Genomic DNA, 15,122 nt, shown 5'->3' with positions numbered 1-15,122 from the left:
GCCTCAGAATATGTCCTACCAACCGATCCCTTCTTCTTGTCAAGTTGTGCCACAAACTCCTCTTCTCCCCAATCCTATACAATACTTCCTCATTAGTTATGTGATCTACCCATCTAATCTTCAGCATTCTTCTGTAGCACCACATTTCAAAGGCTTCTATTCGCTTCTCGTCCAAACTATTTATCGTCTATGTTTCACTTCCATACATGGCTACACTCCATACAAATACTTTCAGAAACGACTTCCGGACACTTAAATCTATACTCGATGTTAACAAATTTCTCTTCTTCAGAAACGCTTTCCTTGCCATTGCCAGTCTACATTTTATATCCTCTCTACTTCGACCATCATCAGTTATTTTGCTCCCCAAATAGCAAAACTCTTTTACTACTTTAAGTGTCTCATTTCCTAATCTAATTCCCTCAGCATCACCCGACTTAACTCGACTACATTCCATTATCCTCCTTTTGCTTTTGTTGATGTTCGTCTTATATCCTCCTTTCAAGACACTGTCCATTCCGTTCAACTGCTCTTCCAAGTCCTTTGCTGTCTCTGACACAATTACAATGTCATCAGCAAACCTCAAGGTTTTTATTTCTTCTCCATGGATTTTAATACTTACTCCGAATTTTTCTTTTGTTTCCTTTACTGCTTGCTCAATATACAGATTGAATAACATCGGGGAGAGGCTACAACCCTGTCTCACTCCCTTCCCAACCACTGCTTCCCTTTCATGTCCCTCGACTCTTATAACTGCCATCTGGTTTCTGTACAAATTGTAAATAGCCTTTCGCTCCCTGTATTTTACCCCTGCCACCTTTAGAATTTGAAAGAGAGTATTCGAGTCAACATTGTCAAAAGCTTTCTCTAAGTCTACAAATACTAGAAATGTAGATTTGCCTTTCCTTAATCTATTTTCTAAGATAAGTCGTAGGGTAAGTATTGTCTCACGTGTTCCAACATTTCTGCGGAATCCAAACTGATCTTCACCGAGGTTGGCTTCTACCAGTTTTTTCATTCGTCTGTAAAGAATTTGCGTTAGTATTTTGCAGCTGTGACTTATTAAACTAATAGTTCGGTAATTTTCACATCTGCCAACACCTGCTTTGTTTGGGATTGGAATTATTATATTCTTCTTGAAGTCTGAGGGTATTTCCCCTGTCTCATACATCTTGCTCACCAAATGGTAGAGTTTTGTCAGGACTGGGTCTCCCAAGGCCGTCAGTAGTTCTAATGGAATGTTGTCTACTCCCGGGGCCCTGTTTCGACTCAGGTCTTTCAGTGCTCTGTCAAACTCTTCACGCAGTATCGTATCTCCCATTTCATCTTCATCTACATCCTCTTCCATTTCCATAATATTGTCCTCAAGTACATCGCCCTTGTATAGACCCTCTATATACTCCTTCCACCTTTCTGCCTTCCCTTCTTTGCTTAGAACTGGGTTTCCATCTGAGCTCTTGATGTTCATACAAGTGGTTCTCTTATCTCCAAAGGTCTCTTTAATTTTCCTGTAGGCAGTATCTATCTTACCCCTATTGAGATAAGCCTCTACATCCTTGCATTTGTCCTCTAGCCATCCCTGCTTAGCCATTTTGCACTTCCTGTCAATCTCATTTTTGAGATGTTTGTATTCCTTTTTGCCTACTTCATTTACTGCGTTTTTATGTTTCCTCCTTTCATCAATTAAATTCAATATTTCTTCTGTTACCCCAAGGATTTCTACTAGCCCGTGTCTTTTTACCTACTTGATCCTCTGCTGCCTTCACTACTTCATCCCTCAGAGCTACCCATTCTTCTTCTACTGTACTTCTTTCCCCCACTGCTGTCAATTGTTCCCTTATGCTCTCCCTGAAACTCTGCACAACCTCTGGTTTAGTCAGTTTATCCTTAAATTCCCACCTTTTTGCAGTTTCTTCAGTTTTAATCTACAGTTCATAACCAATAGATTGTGGTCAGAGTCCACATCTGCCCCTGGAAATGTCTTAAAATTTAAAACCTGGTTCCTAAATCTCTGTCTTACCATTATATAATCTATCTGATACCTATTAGTATCTCCGGTATTCTTCCATGTATACAACCTTCTTTTATGATTCTTGAACCAAGTGTTAGCTGTGATTAAGTTATGCTCTGTGCAAAATTCTAACAGACGGGTTCCTCTTTCATTTCTTAACCCCAATCCATATTCACCTACTATGTTTCCTTCTCTCCCTTTTCCTACACTCGAATTCCTGTCACCCATGACTATTAAATTTTCGTCTCCCTTCACTATCTGAATAATTTCTTTTATCTCATCATACATTTCATCAATTTCTTCATCATCTGCAGAGCTAGTTGGCATATAAACTTGTACTACTGTAGTAGGCGTGGGCTTCGTGTCTTTCTTGGCCACAATAATGCATTCACTATGCTGTTTGTAGTAGCTTACCCACACTCCTATTTTTTTAGTCATTATTAAACCTACTCCTGCATTACCCCTATTTGATTTTGTATTTATAACCCTGTATTCACCTGACCAAAAGTCTTGTTCCTCCTGCCACTGAACTTCACTAATTCCCACTATATCTAACTTTAACCTATCCATTTCCCTTTTTAAATTTTCTAATCTACCTGCCCGATTAAGGGATCTGACATTACATGCTCCGATCTGTAGAACACCAGTTTTCTTTCTCCTGATAACAAAGTCCTCTCGAGTAGTCCCCGCCCGGAGATCCGAATGGGGGACTATTTTACCCAAGAGGACGCCATCATCATTTAACCATACAGTAAAACTGCATGCCCTTGGGAAAAATTACGGCTGTAGTTTCCCCTTGCTTTCAGCCGTTCGCAGTACCAGCACAGCAAGGCCATTTTGGTTATTGTTACAAGGCCAGATCAGTCAATCATCCAGACTGTTGCCCCTGCTACTACTGAAAAGGCTGCTGCCCCTCTTCAGGAACCACACGTTTGTCTGGCCTCTCAACAGATACCCCTCCATTGTGGTTGCACCTACGGTACGGCCATCTGTATCGCTGAGGCACGCAAGCCTACCCACCAGCGGCAAGGTCCATGGTTCATGAGGGGGACGAAATAAAATACTTGGATGTGAAAGTAAGGGTATGATGCATATGGCATACTACGTCTTCACTATTCTTTGCGTTTTTCCATGCTTCACTCTTCTTTAATATCTTACCAATGGCTACTTGGCACTGTATTTGAATAAATAACTGTAGAAGCAGTTATTAGTGCTCTGCATCTACTGAGTTAAGTTTTGAGGAATTACTTTCCCCATTATGGAAATACCATAATTCATTGATGGGCAACAGCTGAAAGTAGCATAAATCACGCAATGCATTATCACTTACCTACAATGACAACATCTGACTTTTCTGACACAGGCCATGTTGATGTAGAGGTTCCAGGAACTCGCACCTTGTTCCTGAGGTCTTTCAGGTAATTGCATGAAGTATTCTGCTCACATAAGAAGGTATCCAAGAATTTTCTTTGTTCACTTTCAAATTTTACTCTACAAAGTGGAGCTAATCTCATGTCACTTTTGACCTGTAATGAAATATTATGTTCAGATATGGGTCTCTTACATGGATAGCAGCTTTTCTGTTAAAACAAATAAGCAAACTAAGTATCATATAACACAATGCAATTCCACTACCTTGTTAATGCTAAATTATTATACCATTCCGGATCTTCACATAAATATAATCCTATATCACTGCAAAATACTGTATTTACCAGATTATAAGATGAGGTTTTTTTCTCAAATTCGTCACTCGAAAATGTGGTCGTCTTATATCTGCAAATTACTGTTGAGGTCAACGTTTTTAGATTGTTTAATAGATTAATAAAGGGATCATCTTACATATACAGATGAAGCTTTGGGTATTGGGGTTTCATAGAATCTTATTTTGAAAGATCCCAAAGGTAAGGGTGCAGCAAACAATGCTTGTGTTGAAATAGGCTCGAAATTTCCTGAAGCGCTCCATACAGTATTGACCTTGCTTGACCAATCACATGACATTTGACTTGTGGCGCTAACGTAAGGGATACACGAGAAACTATGTTCTAGTGGCTACAATAGTCTAATTCTCTGCTTAAAAATTGATGATTTCGTGAAACACTTGAGGCATTAACATTAAATTCTATCAACTTACAAACTTTTGTTGTATGTGAACAGGTCTGTAATAAAAGTTCTCACACATATGGACACCATATGCCTACATTTAAGCTGCTTTTTAAGTAAAGGTAACATTCATAGGTGAAAATCTTCTCCTTGAAAAACCATTACTGGATTCCAAACCCACATCAGTATTTTATTTGTTTATGAGAAGTTGTAATGATTTGCCGCTTTGGTTGCAAATGAGAAATGATTGGTTTAAAAGAGGGGGGGAGGGACCAAAATAATTTACACATACAAAACACAGCTGGAACAAAGGACAAAACTACAAGAATGACAGAAGGCCAACAAACAGTACAATGGACAAAATCGGACAAGAAAACTACAGAGAGAAGCAAGAAACATGTAGAAGAGATCAAAACAAGAGAGCAGATTACCATGGCTGGCTGACCATGAGAATAAAAAGGAGAAACCAGCCACCCTGCAACAATTTAAAACCTCCACCCTGGACAAAGGACATGCGCTAAAACTTAGATCTAATGATGAAACCCACCCTCACGAATAAAACGTGAAACTAAAGCTGCTGTTGAAGCATTGTCACCCAACACCAAAGGTGGGGTGCTGGGGAAGTTAAAAAGCCTGCCGCAGAGTGGCTGTAAGTGGGCAGTCCAACAAGAGGTGGACGACCATCATTTGTGAGCCACAGCGACACCGCGCGATGGAGGAGTTAACCATGTGTTAGCCACGTATGGCCAACGCGGAGCTGGCAGAGGACAACTGATTCCTTGCAAGAGGACTGCATGGAAGACTTCCACACATTCTTAGTCTCCTTAATGACACCCAGTTTGTTGTGCGTACTGTTATGAAATTCCTTCTCCCAAAGCCGGAAAACCCTGCGGCATAAGACAGAACGCAGGTCAGTTTCGGAGATGTCCATTTCCAGAAGCGGTTTCCGCGTAACCTGTATGGCCAGCCTGTTGGAAAGTTCGTTGCCCGGGATTCCGATGTGTCCTGGGGTCCACACAAACACCACGTTCCAGGGCATAGATGGACTCCTGAATGGATGCTACCAAAGGATGGCGAGGGTAGTACTGATCGATAGCTTGTAGGCTGCTCAAGGAGCCAGTACACATGAGAAATGACTTCCCAGGGCATGAGCGAATGTGCTCAAGAGCACGAGATACGGCCGCAAGCTCTGCAGTGAAAACAATGCAGCCATATAGCAAGGAGTGCTGTTCAGTATGCCTTCCATGAACATACTCAAACCCTACATGGCCAACAGCCACCGAGTCATCAGTGTAAACCACTTCATGGCCTCGGTATATGTAGAGAATCAAGAGGAAGTGATCGCGGAGAGCTGCAGGGTTAACAGAGTACTTAGGGCCATACAATAGGTCCAGAAGAATCTGCGGCCTAGGTGTACATCATGGAAGTGTACGTGAATAGACCTTGAGGAGAGGTGGTAACAGGAAAGACTCCAGTTCAGACAGAAGGGACCGGACGCAAACCGCACTGCCCTGACTTGGCCAACTGATACGAGAGATGAACTGCCATGGTTGGGAAAAGAAGATGGTAATTCGGATGCGCAGGAGAACTACGAACGTGTGCAATGAAACTGGCGAGCAGTTTTGCATAGCTAACCTTCAACGGAGGGACTCCGGTCTCCACCAGGAAACTAGTCACCGGATGCATTCTAAAAGCTCCCGTCACTAGGCGAACGCCACAGTGGTGCACTGGGTTGAGTAAACACAATGCTGAGGACACTGCCGAACTGTAAAGCAGACACCCATAGTCAAGGCGAGATTGAACAAGGGCTCTGTAGAGCTGCAGCAGCGTAGAGTGATCTGCACCCCAGCTGGTGTTGCTCAGACAGTGGAGGGCATAGAGGTGCTGCCAGCACTTCCGCTTAAGCTGATGAAAGTGAGGTGGTTGTTCTTGTTGTGGTCTTCAGTCCTGAGACTGGTTTGATGCAGGTCTCCATGCTACTCTATCCTGTGCAAGCTTTTTATCTCCCAGTACCTACTGCAACCTACATTCTTGCCATGTCAATCGGGTGTCGATAACCAGTCCTAAGGATTGATATGTCTCTCCTGCAGTGAGTGGATCATCATTAAGGTAAAGCTCTGGTTCTGGATGAACAGTATGACGCGGACACAAGTGCGTAAAACACAACTTTGCAGTTGAAAACTGGAAACCGTGGGCTAGAGCCCATAACTGCGCCTTGTGAATGGTTCCCTGTAGGTGCCACTCAGCAACATCAATACTGGCGGAGCAATATGAAGTGCAGAAGTCATCTGCAAACAGAAAAGGTAATACCACCGACAGCCTTACAGCTGCTTCTAGACTGTTAATAGCCACTAAAAATAGAGAGAGACTCAATATGGAGCCCTGCAGAAAGCCATTCTCCTGAATATGGGGGGGAACTATGGGAGGCACTGACTTTGACATGGAAAGTACGGGGCGACAGGAAGTCTTGGATAAAAATCGGTAGCAGGCCCCGGAGACCTCACTCGTACAATGTGGCGAGGAGATAATGTCGCCAGGTTGTGTCGTATGCTTTGCTTAAGTCAAAAAAGACACCAACTAGATGTTGGAGTCTGCAAAATGCAGTTCGGATGGCAGACTTGAAGGACACAAGATTATCAGTGGTAGAGCGACACTGGTGGAAGCTGCCCTGATATGGAGCCAGTAGGCCACGCGACTCCAGGACCCAACCCAATTGCCGACACACCACACGTTCCAGCAGGTTACAAAGTTGGTGAGGCTGATGGGCTGGTAGCTATCCACATCAATCAAGTTTTGACTGGGTTTGAGCACTGGAATGATGTTGCTCTCCCACCACTGCGATGGAAAGACACCATCGCACCAGATCCGGTTGAAGATGACGAGGAGATATTGCTTGTAGTCAGATGAGAGATGTTTAATCATCGGACTGTGGATCCAATCCAGCCCAGGAGCTGTGTCAGAGCAAAGTGCAAAGGCACTGAGGAGCTCCCACTCTGTAAATGGGGCGTTATAGGGTTCATTGTGGCCTGTAGTGTACGTTAGGACTTTTCTTTCCATCTGCAATTTGAGGGAGCAAAAGGCTGGGGGGGGGGGGGGGGGGTAGTCCTTTGACGCAGATGCTCGAGCATAGTGCTCAGCAAAGTGCTTGGCAATTGTGTTTGCATCGGTAAATAACACGCAATTGATGTTAATGCCAGGGACACCTGTTGGGGGTCTGGTATCCAAAAAGACATCTGATCTTCGTCCAGACTTGGGAAGGTGATGTATGGCACCCAATGGTCGACACATACCTCTCCAAACACTCCTGTTTCCATCGTTTTGTAAGCTGGTGAACACGGGCAAGGGGCTGTGTAAAGGGTCTAGGTAAGGGTGCCACTTATGTCACTGTAGAGCTTACCAATGCTCTTTAATTGCCTCAGTGACTTCTGGCGACCACCACGGGACTGTCTTTCGCCGGGGCAACCTAAAGAACAAGGTATTGTGTTTTCCACCACAGAAACGGTAGCTGTAGTGACCTGCTCAACGATAACATTGATGGCACCATGTGAGTGACAGCAGAGGTGAAAGCTTCCCAGTCTGCCTTGTTTAAAGCCCATCTGGGTAGGCGTCCGTGGGCATGATGCTGTGGGAGTGACAGGAAGATGGGGAACTGGTCACTACCAAACAGGTCGTCATGTGCTCTCCAGTGGATAGATGGGAGAATGCCAGGACTGCAAACCGAGAGAGCAATGACCGAATATGTGCCATTTGCCACATTGAAATGTGTGGGGGCACTTGTATTTAAGAGGCAGAGGTCGAGGTCAAGTTGTGACAGTAAATTTTCAACCTCCCTACCTCGGCCAGTAAGCATGGCGCCACCCCACAAGGGGTTATGCGCGTTAAAAGCTCCCAGAAGTAGGACAGGTTTAGGGAGTTGATCAATCAGTGTAACCAATACGTTTATGAGTACTGCACCATCTGGAGGAAGATATACATTGCAGACAATTATTTCCTGTGTCGTCCTTATCCTGACAGCTACAGCTTCAAGAGGGGTTTGAAGGGGCGCAGATTAACTACATACTGAGATGAGGACATGCTAACTCCACCTGACACACTATTATAGTCACTACGGTTCCTGTAATATCCCTTACAGCCGAGGAGGGCAGGAGTCCGCATTGCTGGGAACCAGGTTTCCTGGAGGGCAATGCTGATAGCAAGAGTAAAGCTTAACACTTGCCGCAGCTCAGCCACGCATAAGAAAAAACCGCTTCAATTCCACTGGAGGATGACATCGCGAGACTGGGAAGGCATGGAACATTCGATGAGGTAGTCTACGCCTCAGAGTCACCTGCTGCCACCGATTTTTTGCCTGAGCAGTCTATATCCATTGTGTCTAAGGGTCTGGCAAGATCTAAGTCCTCAGTGGATGCCAAAATCTCTACCCCATCCTCAGTCACAGAGCTTGTAAGTAGCGGTGGTGTGGGTGCCACCACACTTTCCTTGGTCTTTGGGGTTTTCTTTTTAGATTTATCTCGCTGCTCCTTACGTTTGTCCAGCTGGGAGGGCTTCACTGATTCAGTCTCAGGGACTGAGGAGGACCGTGAAGCCCAACGACCAGCTACCTGTGGTTGCTTCAGCCACTGGCAGGTGTCAACTTTGCCACTGGTAGGAACCTGGGAAGGGAGTGATCCAAGGGATCCCTTCCTGGCAAGAGGAGCTGAAGAAGACTTACACTTCTCTGGCTGAGAAGTGTGGACTGACATCCCGGATGGTTGGGGGGAGGGGGGGGGGGGAGTGTTGCTCCTGAAGTAGGTTGTGCAGGAGCAACAGGGAAGTGCCTCACCACCAAAGGGGCAGGTTGAGTCTGATGGTTTTGGGAGCCAACTGTATGCAGTGGAATGGAAGATGGTAGAATCGCTGTTGTTGCGGTGGCATAGGTTGACATCATATGCACAGGATGTAGCACCAGTGAAGGTCAGTCGGTGCAGGGTCTTGTATTCCATTTTTTTTCTCTTTCTTTCTGGGGAGTCCTGCAGTCTGGCGAGCAAGGCAAATGGTGTTCTCTGAAGGTGACACAGATGGGAGGTGGGGGCACAGGGAGTATTGGGATGTGAAGGACGTCCACAATCCTGAAAGGTGATGCTGGAAGTACAGCGGGAAGACATATGGCCGAACTTCCAGCACTTAAAGTGCCACATCGTGGGAGGGATGTATGGCTTTACGTCACAGCGGCGGATGATCATCTTGACCTCCTCCGGGAATGTGTCACCCTCGAAGGCCAAAATAAAGGCACCGGTGGCAACCTGATTATCCCTCGGATCCTGGTGGACGTGCTGAACAAAATGGACACCTTCCTGCTCTAAATTGGCATGCAGCTCATCATCAGATTGCATCAGAAGGTCCCTGTGAAATATGATAAGCTGGGGGAAGTTTCTGTTTCCACCACACCCCGTAAGAGCTTAAATATGGTCCAGGGTGTCACAGATGAGTAGTGCCTGTGATGGCACAGGATGCTGTTTTGATCAAGACAGACCCTGACCGCATTTTGGACAAGCCCTCCACCTCCCCAAACTTTCCCTCTAAATGCTCCACAAAAAACTGCAGTTTCATTGGCAAGAAATATTCCCCATCAACTCTCGTACAAATTAGGTACAGGGGTGAATAAGCTTCGCTGCCATCTTTAGCCTGGCGTTCCTCCCATTGTGTAGCCAGGAGGGGAAGAGGGGGGGGGGGACGATTTGGAGTTGTATTTCTTAGCATTAAAGTTAGTCCTTGACCACTTAGAGACTGCTAGTGTTTGACCACCAGCAAGAGATGACGTACTACACTTCAAGGTGTTTCATCCGCCCTGATGCCACCCACTCCAACCAGGGGAGGGCTCCCCACGGGCACCGCCCAGCCAGATGGCCACTGCCAGGAGTCCCGATGCCCCAGGGTGATGGGCATCTACTATTTGGCATACGTGGGGAGTTAACGGCGCAGGTATCAGCAGAGCGATCAATGTGTGATCAGGGGGATACATCCAACAGGGTGCACAGTGGCCCCACCGCAAGGACTAGCTACCGTGCTGGATATCAGGCGCAAACTAGCTAAGAAATCCATTATTGTCAACAGTGCAGAAAGTGATACTGCACAGAGGATGGAGGAAAACGCAACCAGGAGGGTGACCTAACCCAACATCTGGAGAATAATTGGAAGTGCAGATCCACATTGGTGAAGGATGCAAGAGATCTCAACGCATGCACCATGTACGGCGCCGTCTGCCTATTGGCTCACTCTTCAGGAAAATCTTGAAATATGGAGGTCAAATGTTACAGCGGACCATCACATATAGGTCGAAATGTGAGAGACTCCTTTTAGTCGCCTCTTATGACAGGCAGGAATACCTCAGGCCTATTCTAACCCCCCAGACCCGCAGGGAGGTCGAAATGAGAAATTCAGTTGCTGTTAACATATTAGAATGCTGCTTTTAATCAACTTTGGAGCAAGCCAATGATATTCAGATGAAATGAGAAAGAAAACTGATCCAGAATAACTGCAATTGTTATTGCAAGAATAAATTATAGCAGAAAGACCCATTTTGGAGACAGTGTCAACAGATGTAACTACTACGCAGTTTCAAGAATTGGACATGAGTGTGATCTTTTATTTAAATGATTAATGGAAAATCTCATATAAAGATGTGAAACAAATACTAACAAAGAGATAGAGGGGCTGGCCAGTACTTACCTCAGCTCAGTACAGCCGATAGATACACATAAAACAGAACCGAAAATTACATTCCTAGCTTTCGGAACAGATGTTCCCTCATCAGGGAGGAGAGAGGGGAAAGAAAGGGAAGAAGGGAAAGGAGATTCAGTTACTCACAACCCAGGCTATGAAGCAACAGGGAAAGGAAAATAGGGATGGTAGCAAGGATGGAGGCATGGTTCCTGTTGCTTCATAGCCTGGGTTGTGAGTAACTGAATCTCCTTTCCCTTCTTCCCTTTCTTTCCCCTCTCTCCTCCCTGATGAAGGAACATCTGTTCCGAAAGCTAGGAATGTAATTTTCGGTTCTGTTTTGTGTGTATCTATCGGCTGTACTGAGCTGAGGTAAGTACTGGCCAGCCCCTCTATCTCTTTGTTAGTATTTGATCTTTTATTTATGTATTAGTAGCTGTTGTTACACATGACCTGCACTGTGGAAGATACCGCTGTACACGTTTCACTGCTACTCGAGAACAGCACAACAGAACATTGGATGGGGCATAGTGAAACAAACTTGGCTGCAAGGAAGCAAAAATTACGTTGTGTTGCCAACCATGGGAATGTACACTATGTACTTTGACTTTTTATGAATATATACAACGTTCAAACTGCAGTTTGTCTGAATCAATTCGACTTTAAATTTGGATAAATATATGCTATAAGTCTAGATTGGGGCCAGTGTTTTGCGCAGCAATGTTGTCGATGCTCACGATGAGATATGACGGGAAGAATTAGGGCTGTATCAGCTACTGGTTCTACACAGCCGGCGAGAGAGCGATTGGCAGATGGCATGTTTGAAAGTGAAAGACATTGTAGCATTCTCACATCAGTACAGAAGTGAAATTCACGAGAGAGAGAGAACAGCTTTATTCTCTGGTCCCACCAAAATCACAACCTCAGCAACATATTCAGAAGAAACAGCCAAATATTTGAGACAATGAAGATACGAGTTTTGGAGCTGTTCTGTTGAGGTGATAACAGTGATGAAAAGTAGTGATATCAGAGACAATAGCGTTAAGAATTAATGTCAACAGTTTCTCAGATGGTAGAGCACTTGCCCATGAAAGGCAAAGGTCCCGAATTCGAGTCTCGGTCTGGCACACAGTTTTAATCTTCCAGGAAGTTTCACATCAGCGCACACACTGCTGCAGAGTGAAAATTTCATTCTGGAAACATCCCCCAGGCCTTGGTTAAGCCATGTCTCCACAATATCCTTTCTTTCAGGAGTGCTAGTTCTGCAAGGTTCACAGGAGAACTTCTGTGAAGTTTGGAAGGTAAGAGACGAGGTAGTGGCGGAAGTAAAATTGTGAGGATGGGGTGTGAGTCGTGCTTGGGTAGCTCAGATGGTAGAGCACTTGCCCGCAAAAGGCAAAGGTTCTGAGTACGAGTCTTGGTCCAGCACACAGTTTTAATCTGCCAGGAAGTTTCAGTTTCTTTTTCTTTATTTTATTTCTCATTGTATTATTACAATGGAGCTAATCAGTAATCAGAATAGACATGTGTCAACCATTTAGGCAGCAAAAGTTTGTAATTTTGATTAGTCAGATTATGTTAAGAAATAAATTTTTCTCCAGGAACCACTTAAAAAAAAGGAGGGTGGGTCATCCTATAATCGGGCAAATATGGTATTTTACTTTTCATTATAATTAACACAAAGTGTTGTCTTACTTCAAATGGCATAAATGTTTCTGATGGCCTGTCTTTTATTTCTTCCACAGGTTTGGAATCTGATTTCCTTGATAGAAAATAACTAGTGAAAGCAGCTGACTCTTTTCTTTTTGCATCTTCTTCTGCCTGTTTCTTTTCATCTTTCTTTTTCTTCTCTAACAAACGCTGCTCCTCTTTTTTGCGTTTCTCTTCTTCCTTGAGTTTTTTTTCTTCCTGTTTTGCCCTATAGAAATAAAGCGTCATAAATCAAAATTTCTAAATCACGGATAAATCACACACGCACGCACACACACACACACACACACACACACACACACACACACACACACACACACACACACACACACAAACATGAAAATTGCAAAACAATCAACGTATGCATGGATATATGGGCAATTAATGATACTTCCAGCATATTATGGAGAGACAGCCAAAAGTTAGTCTGTTTGGCTGGTTAGTTACTTGTTCCACAGATTATATTCATGATGAACATTATGGTGTGGAACATGTCAATGGAACAAATATACAACACATATGGGTATCTAGAAAAGTGAAAAGAACAAAAAATATTTATATGGCTGTATGCTGGCTATTTAGATACTTTCTTTGTAAAATGACTAATTACTTCTATTCATTAAGTTCTCTTCGGTATGGAAGGAGTTGTTAAGGAGAAACATCTAAGCAGGCGTGCCTCTGTATAAAGTGCATCAACCAAAAATAAAATGATTTGTGCAGTTCCATTGTTGTTTTACAACTGCAAACCCACAGCTATTCCTTCATTATTGCTTTGTGTAAAACAGTGAGAAATTGTGTTGGCATACGTCCACGTAAGCAGCAGTAATATAAAAATACAAAGCGAGCCAGGTGAGCAAAGATTTAGGATCCGTGCAGAAAAGCGACCCCGATTACGAACTAGCAACGTAATTCCACAGTGAGGCAGTTGTCTATGAGATAATTAGTGATTGAATAAGGGTCTGGCTGGGAACTGATGCAACTGCACTGCTTAACGCTTTGAGTATGTCATTACTGTCTCTGTAACATATGTCCGTGGCAACAGAGTGTTAATAGTGAAAATTTATTTCATTATTGTTTAACAAAACAGTAGTTTAACTCATAAATTAAGTAAGTTTATTTTCACATTGTTTAAATAAATTAAGATTGAACTGTGATTTTGATCATATGTGTTTAGCCTGATAACCTAAAGACAGCTGTTCTATACATGTGTACGAAATGCGCTGTGCACCCGCTCGTGTTATGAAAAAGGGCACACGCCTATTCGAGGGTTAATTTACTTTTGAAAACACTTCTGCTGTCTGTCAGACATCTCATTTTCATAGGAAGATTATCAAACAGTTTTATAGCTGCATATTATACCCCTTTCTGTGTCAAAATTAGATTCATTAAAGTGTAGGCAGGAGCTCAAAACATAATTCTAATTATTTTGTTTTGTGCAATGAATACTTTTTGTGTTAGTGAGGAGTTGCCCCTCGAATATTACCCTATATGACATCAGTGAAAGAAAATATGCAAACTAAATTAACTTACTGAATTCTACAGGAGGATCAGAAACAGTCTGAAAAGCTCGTAACAGTGCTGTTAGGTAGGTTGTGCTAAAAAATAAAAAATGATATGTTGCACCATTTCAGAGTTAATTAGCATTAAAGTTAGCCAAGCATGCCATTGACACACAAATTCAAGTGGCCCGCCAGACGTGATGTCACCAGATGTATTCTTTGGTTTCTTAACACCAAACAAGAGAGCAACATGACTGGATATGGGACAGCAGTGAGGATCAAACCGAAGCCAAAGTCTCAGCAGTCTTGTGCACAATCATTATGCTATGAGAACAACTGGCTAGGCTAATTGTATACATTGGGTGACTTGAATTTGCACACACACACAACCACCGACTGGCTAACTTCAAAACTCATTAACACTGGAAGAGTGCAATGTATTGAATTTTTTCTTACATTATTTCCCAGCACAATCTACCCTGCAATACCTTTAAAGATTTCCAGACTGTTTCTGACCACTCTGTATATCCACAAAGTTGGCAATTATTTCTATATCAGAAGTAGCTGAACTTCAGCGATTTAACAAGTCTACTATACAATTTTTTCCACGTCAAGTTTTCATCAATACACACACCTAATAACTTGGAACTTACTACTCTGTCCCTTAATTTTGTGTCAGGTTCTGGTCACCTGATGACGATAAAAAGAACATCTTTCAGAACAGGTTTTTTATCAGATAGTGACAGTGAACAAGCTAAAGAATAAGGCATTTAAACTACAGATTTATACTTCACACAGATTCTGTGTAGACACTGAAAAGGAATTAATAATACCCATAATAATTACAATTGCCCTCATCCTCAAAACAGCTGTGCCGGGGATCTGAGAGACCTGCCACTCCTTTCTAACCTTTTAAAGCCTATCCTTCTTTCCTCTCTGTGAAAGGAGTAATAGTTCCTACACCCAGACTTAGTATTTTCACTTTTAAACACGCATCTGCAGTACTGGAATTTCACCTTCTGAAACAAAAGTAAAAGCAGACATTCTTTCTCTGCAATTTTGTAGCTTTCGCTGGTGACTTTCTTTTGGTAGAATTACTG

The 15,122-nt window shown here is 43.4% G+C and overlaps 1 protein-coding gene across 2 annotated transcripts in view; it reads right to left on the bottom strand.

Annotated features, from left to right (window-relative positions):
• Nucleotides 1-15,122, bottom strand: part of LOC126094917 (chromatin assembly factor 1 subunit A-like) — a 96,777-nt gene that overhangs the window by 59,750 nt on the left and 21,905 nt on the right. For both annotated transcript variants that reach the window (XM_049909563.1, XM_049909564.1), the window contains exons 6-7: nt 12,509-12,731; nt 3,342-3,537 (exon numbers count right to left, since the gene is read on the bottom strand). In XM_049909563.1, coding sequence (XP_049765520.1) covers nt 3,342-3,537; nt 12,509-12,731 — 419 coding nt within the window. The remainder of the gene's footprint in view (nt 1-3,341; nt 3,538-12,508; nt 12,732-15,122) is intronic.

This window comes from Schistocerca cancellata, chromosome 8, assembly GCF_023864275.1.
Source record: "Schistocerca cancellata isolate TAMUIC-IGC-003103 chromosome 8, iqSchCanc2.1, whole genome shotgun sequence".
Lineage (NCBI taxonomy): Eukaryota > Metazoa > Arthropoda > Insecta > Orthoptera > Acrididae > Schistocerca > Schistocerca cancellata.
The sequence above is the reverse complement of the archived record's forward strand: the minus strand, read 5'-3'. Positions and strand labels throughout refer to the sequence as shown.